A 7,348-nucleotide genomic window follows, 5' to 3' on the forward strand; every position below is an offset into this window, starting at 1 on the left:
ATTGCTATTGTATCTGCCTTCACTTTCCAGGCACTTGCCACTCTCTGCATTTTAATAAAAAAACTTCCTTTCCCATCTCCTTTAAATGTACCTCCTTTAACCTTAAACATCTCACCCTTTGACATTAAAGTGAAAACAAAATAAGTTTGTACAATGTCTCCTTTATAGCTAATACCCTCAACCTGGTAACATCTGGGCAAACTATTTCTGTACCTTCTCCAAAGCCTCACACCCTTCTGATGGTGTGCTGACCAGAACTGCATACAGTATTCCAAGTGTGATCTCCCTAAAGTTCCATACAGCTGCAACCTGACTTGCTCTGACTGGTGAAGGCAAGCGTACCATATACCCTCTTGACCACTTTATTCACTCTGTATCTAATCCTGTGCTGTACGTTGTTTTTATTCATTCACAGGATGAGGGTATCGCTGGCTAAAAAACAACTGCCCTCTGGGCATTAAATGCTAGGAGTCAATCCCATTGCTGTGGGTCTGGAGTCATATGTAAGGCCTGACCAGGTAAAGAAGGCAGATTCCTTCCCTAAAGGGCATTCATGACCCAGATGGGTTTTTCCAAGAATGGATTCGTGATCATCTTTAGGCTTTTATTTCCAGATTTTACTGAATTCAAATTACACCACCTGCTGTAGTGGGATTCGAGCCCAGGTCTCCAGAACATGACCTTGGTGTCTGGATTAACAGTCTAATGATAATACCACTGGACTGTTGCCTCCCTATTGGGGAAGGTACACTGCAGGAGGAATTAAGCTTTAAAATCTGGTTGGAGGGTGTTATAATCTCTCAGTTTGCTGCGTTGGATCCAAGGTTGTTTGGAGTGCCTGGGTGTTGTGAAAGATGCTGTGACAAAGCAATTCTTTCTTCTAGCTGCCATGCTGCTGTTCCTGTGTGTGGTAACAAGATACTGATCAGCGGAGGGCATAATCTGAGCGGAGCCCTGCAGGATTTGTTCATCTTCAATATAGGTAAGGCCAAGGATGTAGCCTCTAGCTGCAAAGCCATTGATTGTCATTGTCTCTCTCTGTGTCTGTCTGTCTTTCTGTGTGATTGTCCTATGGATTTAAAGCTCCCATTTATTGTTGTTTCTGGAGCTGTATAAATCTTTTAGTTTGTTTCTCCTTATCTCTCATCTTGTGTTGTTGACTGATGACTCTGACAGACATTTCATGCTGGAATTCCTACATTGCCACACATGAATAGGTTGGCCATTTTTTCACGTGCAGACATCATACTGAAATAAGGCATGTCAAAGTTATCCTGTGCGATAATAGTGACCTTCATAGAACATTACAGCGCAGATCATTCTTCATGTAAACTCGTGAAAGGCCTGAAGACAGTTACCTTTGGTCCTGAAAGGTGCCCTGTTTACCTCAGAAGGGTAAAGTATCTTGAGTCTAAGCAATAGGTGAAGCCTGTAGTTTTACACTGCTGCTAAGCAGTAGCAATATGATTGAAGTTTATGAATTGGTACTGCTGTTCAACCAAAAAGATGTTGTGCCTAATACACAAAGGGAGGTGATGGTCTAGTGGTATTATCACTGGACTGTTAATTCAGAGACCCAGATAATGTTCTGGGGACCTGGGTACAAATCCTGCCACGGAAGATGGTGGAACTAGTAATGTAGTGATAACTGTGAATCAGTTGTCAGAAAAACCCATCTCGGTCACTAATATCCTTCAGGGAAAGAAACTGCCATCCTTACCTGGTCTGCTTTACATGTGACCCCAGACACACCGCAATGTGGTTGACTCTTAACTGCCCTCTGGGTAGTTAGGGATATGTAGTAAATGCTGGCCTAGCCAGTGATACCCTCATCCCATGAATGAATAAAGAGAAACCAACACAAGCATCATTTTAGTGCCAGTGTGATGCTAGATATGTTGGCTCAACATCCTGAAGGTTGGCAGATCGTATCAAGCAGCATGTCCCTGTAGCTGTTCACAAGAGTGAGGTACTGACCATAACCCAAACAGCCTCACCACACTGGATGTAAGTCTGCAATTAGATGATATCTGGGTCATCCTGAGTATACAAATGATTATGCTGACAACTAATTTAGGGTCATCAGTCGGGTTCACTAGCAATGGTCTGGAAGGTCTGTTCATGAGCGCAGTGGATCCTGTTTGTAGACAGAAAGAACAAATATACACACTGCAACTGTTTCAGTTCAGAGTTGTTGACTGAGATTACAAAACAAGCATGTTCTAGTGAGGAGACCTTGGCAAAAACAGAGATCCATCTTGTGACGATTTGACCATCAGACATGTTGAGTCTAATCCTTATTCTTTCTTCTACCTCCCCCCACACACCCCTCACCAGACACCTACAGTTGGAGCAGTCTGTCTCACCCTATACTCTGCTCCGTGCCACGGACAGGTCACAGCCTAGTGTATCTGAACTCGAGTCGATGCAGCACAGGGTCCTGCCACAAGCTGCTGGTGTTTGGGGGCTCGGACAACGCTGGGAAATTCTACAGTGACACAGTCCGAGTAGGCATGGTGCTGGATGGGGACTGAACCAACCTCTCCTGAAAAATAACTTCCATCTAAGTGTGTGGCAGTAAACTCTAGGAGCAGGCGATGTGGACAACAGCCATCTGACCATCCAATAGCTAAACAATTTTGCACTTCATCATTAAAAGTTAGAATTGAGGCCTTTGTTGTCTTGTTTTAATAACCCAAATAATAATCCTGAACAACTGCTCAGGGCAGTGCTCAGACACCCTCACTATCCGAGTGTTAGGACAGAAGAGCTGGAAGGGATTAAAACGACCAATGTTTGTGATTCTCAGTCAAGTTCCTGATGGGTAGGAATACGCCAACATGCAACACGGTGACTTTGGAAAGAGGGAGGGAGCTTTCAGTATTCTTCCTGGAATTTGATTGGTTACACAGTTCTGACAAGGCTAGAAGTTATCACCTCCTCTTTAATTGTTCTTGAAGATGTTTTATGAGGCAATCCAAAGACTGGTCAAAAAGAATAATGAAGTCTGCATCTTATCCCGCTGTCTTCCAGTTATATACTCACAGACATTGTGCCCAGTTTTACAAAACCCTGTTAGATCATATCCACAGTCACTCTGAGCACTTCTAGGCACCACACCACAGGGTGGTGAAATTGTCTTTGGATGATTTATGGTGTTAGATTCCCAGAATGATACCTGAACACTCAGGTTTAAATTACAAGCTGATATTATGCAGATTAGGGTTGTATTTCCTGGAATTTTAAAGGATGAGGGTGATTTCATTAAAACAAAACGTTAAAGCAGTATGGTTAGTGTGAAGGAGACTTTGAGTGAGACTGAGTCTGAGTGAGTGAAACTGGAATTTGATGAAAAGGGGGACAGATGTTCGTTCAGGTTTACTGCAGGATGTAAACTCTCTAGAATGGGAAAGGATAGAAGTCATAGCTCAAGAGGATGACTTGCAGTGAGACCAATGGTGGAGCGATGTCACAAACCACAATGTGACATGAATGCAAAGAATGAAACTAATTTGTGAATAGAATTAGTGAGTATTTCATACAATCATATAGTACAGAAGAGGCCCTTTGGCCTGTTGTGGCTGCACGGGCAAAAAACGACCCTAGTCCCACTTTGCAGCACTTGGCCCAGAGCACTGGATGCTAAGCATTTCTATTCTTTGAAGTAAAGGTAAGATCTTCAGTTTGTTTTGAGGTGTTCAATGTTTCCTTTTTCTTAAATAACTAGTTCGGTATTTAGGAAACTGGTGTCTTTTACAATGCTTTTTAATATTAAACATAAAGAGTGGGAATCTAGTATAATTAGTAAATTAATTCCAGTGTGGTAATGATGGCAGGATAGGTGATGTGTTGCTCCTGGAACATGTGAAAGCTGCTGGACTCGGTGATTGGGAGCGAGCATATCTATAGTTAGTGTTTGCAGTTTAAAGAATTTCAGATCAGAGTTGAGGGACTGGAGTCCCAGCTGTAGACGTTGCATCACATCAGGAAGGGGAAGGTAGCTGGACACTTTATTCCAGATGGTGGGCATAATCCTCAAACTAGGAAATTAAAACTTGGTCTGTGATCAGAGATGGGGGTATGACAACAGCTGGAGCAGGTCTGGGTACCAAAAGGAACCTTGGCCTCTGGAATTTTGCAGAAGTTACAGGATTCTCTGTGGATCGGGGCAGATCAGTGAACTGATCAAGGGACCTTGGTAAAGGGAAAAAGTGAGGACTGCAGATGCTGGAGATCAGAGCTGAAAATGTGTTGCTGGAAAAGCACAGCAGGTCAGGCAGCTGATGCCTGAAACGTCTATTCTCCTGTTCCTTGAATACTGCCTGACCTGCTGTGCTTTTCCAGCAACACATTTTCAACCTTGGTAAAGGGAGCCATTCAAATTCAGAGTGTATTTGGGACAGTTTCCTAGAATGATATGTTGTGATTCCGACCATGAATCAGGCTAATTTTGATCTTACAATGTGTAATGAGGTAGGTCTCATAAATGAGTATAAGAATCTGCTAGAATTTGAAAAGGAAGAGCTTGGGTCCGAAACAATTGTGCTGGACGTAAATCAGGATAATTAAAGAATGGAGGAAAGTGTTGGCTGGAGTCGACCTGGGAAATGAATTTAACAGCAAAGATGATTGAACAATTGTAGATGTTTCAGAAAACAGCTCATAACTCACAACAAAGCTATATCCCAATGAGAAAGAAAGGTTCTAAGAAGAGAGAAACTGAGGAAGTTAATGATAAAATCAACAAATGATGACCAAAAAAAAAGAAAATAAGCCTTGAAAGTAAACTCGCACATAATATCAAAACTGACAGTCACACTATTTTAAGTATAATTGAGATGGCAAATAAACTCCTATGGCCCACCAGTGAACTTTAAAGTTATGTATAATCAAACAAAGTTAACAAGGGCCCATTCAAGAATTCAACTGGTAAAGATAATGGAGAACCAGAAAATGGCAGAGGACTTGAATAAAAACTTGTATCCTGAAGGTTGCTGCACAGGTGGATAGAGTGGTCAAGAAGGCATATAGTATGCTTGTCTTCATCAGACGGGGTATTGAGTTTAAGAGCTGGCAGGTTATGTTAAAATTGTACAAGACTTTGGTTCGGCCGCATTTAGAATACTGTGTACAGTTCTGGTCACCACATTACCAAAAGGATGTGGACGCTTTGGAGAAGGTTTACGAGGATGTTGCCTGGTATGGAAGGTGCTAGTTATGAAGAGAGGTTGAGTAGGTTAGGATTGTTTTCATTAGAAAAAAGATTGGGGAGGATCTAATTGAGGTCGACAGAATCATGAAGGGTATAGACAGGGTGGATAGAGATAAGCTTTTTCCCAGCGTGAGGGATTCTAGCAAGCATTTGGGTGGTGGTGCCTGGAATGTGTTGCCAGCTAAGGTAGTTGAGGAAGGCACAGTAGATTTGTTTAAGGTGTGTCTAGACAGATGCATGGGTAGGTGGGAAGCAGAAGGATACAGATGTTTGGGAATTGGGCGATAGGTTTAGACAGTGGATTTGGATCGGCTCAGGCTTGGAGGGCTGAAGGGCCTGTTCCTGGGTTGAAAATTTTCTTTGTATCAGTCTTCACGCAAGACAACACTAATAGAATGTCAAAACTGCAAAATATTGTGGATCAAAGGACAGAAAATAAATTCAATAACTATCAATAGAAAAAAATGTGCTAGGGAATTTAATAGGGCAGAAGACTGATTAAAGCTGCTGGACCTGACGATGCATCCTAGGATATTAAAAATTATCTGCAGAGCTAGTGAATGCAATGGTAATAATTCCGAAATGCTTAGATTCTGGAAATTTCCCAGTGAATTGAGAGTCTCCCTTAAAAAGGGAAGGAGACAAAAAATCACAGGTAACTATAGACCTTTTTGCTTAATTGGGAATGTGTTGAGTCGATTAAAAAGGAAATAGTCTGAAGAGGGATAGAGACTGGCTAAGTGATTGGACAAAAATGTAGTGGATGGAATATAATATGACATTATACACTTTGACAGGAAGAATAGAGGAGCTGATTATTATTTAAATAGGGTAAATTTTGAAGGTTGAGGTGATCTGTTTGAAGTTGTTAAGATATGAACAGAAAAAGATTGTAGATGAAGATGAGCTATTTCCACTGGTTGGGGATTCTAGAACTAGTGGGTATGGTCTAAAGTTAGTTCATTCAAGAGAGATGTTAGAAAGCAATTCTATGCACAGAGGTAGATGTTTGAAACTCTTCCACAAATAGCAGTTGATGCTAAATTAGGTGTTTAGTTTTAAATTATGACGTTAACGTTTTGTTAAACAGTTTAAAGGGATATAGGCCAAAGGCAGGTATAAGGAGCTAGGCCACAGATCAACAATGATCTCATTAAATGGCAGAATAGGCTTGAGAGGCTGAATGGCCTCTACCTGTATAAAGATTGCAGAAAGCTACGGAATGGGAATTTGGGAGACATTGTATATAAATCTCAAAAAAAATTTGCCTGCGTTATAGGGAAAATAAATTGAATGTTTGCCTTGACTTCAGAAGGAATGACTTATAAAAACCGGTTTTGCTAGGTTAGACTGCACCTGGAATACTGAACAGTTGTGATTTACTGCTATTTAAAGGAATAAGGTCATCTTATTGAAGCAACATTCTTAGGTGACTTGACAGAGTAAATGAGGAAAAGCTGGTTTCACTTGTGGGTGAATCGAAAACCATAGCATTACCATAGCATGTGCATTTAAGACAGATGGAAATTCCTGACAAACAGCTTATGCTCAATTCTCCTGCTCCTTGGATGCTGCCTGACCAGCTGTGCTTTTCCAGAACCACACTCTTTGATCCTAATCTTACTCTAGTCATTCTTTTATTCCTGACAGACCTATAGAAAGCTATAGGGTTTTCCTTGATTTTACCTGTCAAAGACTTCTCATGTCCCCTCCTGGCTCTTCTTAGCTCCCTCTTTAGATCCTCCCTGGCATCTCAAGGGCCCTAACTGAGCCTTCACGTTCATCCTAACATAAGCCTCCTCCTTCCTCTTGAGAAGAGATTCAAATTCTTTCGTAAAGCACAGTTCATTTGCTTGACCACTTGCTCCCTGCCTGACAGTACGTACTTATCAAGGCCACGCGATAGCTGTTCCTTGAACAACTCCACATTTCAATTGTGATCATCCCCTGCAGTTTCCTTTCCTATCCTATGTATCCTGAATCTTGCCTTATTGCATCATCATTGCCTTTCCCCCAGCTATAACTCTTGCCCTGTGGTATATACTTATCCTGTTTCCGTTCCTACACTGTAACCCATCTACCTTCTTCCTGTACCTGAGGTGTGACTCTCTCCCTTTAACTCCTCTCAATTACCCC

General features: G+C 41.7%; 1 protein-coding gene across 1 annotated transcript in view; it reads left to right on the plus strand.

Moving 5' to 3' along the window:
• The window catches only part of LOC140476046 (kelch domain-containing protein 2), a 38,737-nt gene extending 36,108 nt beyond the window's left edge, over positions 1 to 2,629 (plus strand). Inside the window, exons 12-13 of the mRNA XM_072567991.1 lie at positions 885 to 982; positions 2,338 to 2,629. Coding sequence (XP_072424092.1) covers positions 885 to 982; positions 2,338 to 2,534 — 295 coding nt within the window. The 3' untranslated portion in view covers positions 2,535 to 2,629. The remainder of the gene's footprint in view (positions 1 to 884; positions 983 to 2,337) is intronic.
• Positions 2,630 to 7,348: the final 4,719 nt, after the last annotated feature.

This window comes from Chiloscyllium punctatum, chromosome 4 (genome assembly GCF_047496795.1).
Source record: "Chiloscyllium punctatum isolate Juve2018m chromosome 4, sChiPun1.3, whole genome shotgun sequence".
NCBI classification, from domain to species: domain Eukaryota; kingdom Metazoa; phylum Chordata; class Chondrichthyes; order Orectolobiformes; family Hemiscylliidae; genus Chiloscyllium; species Chiloscyllium punctatum.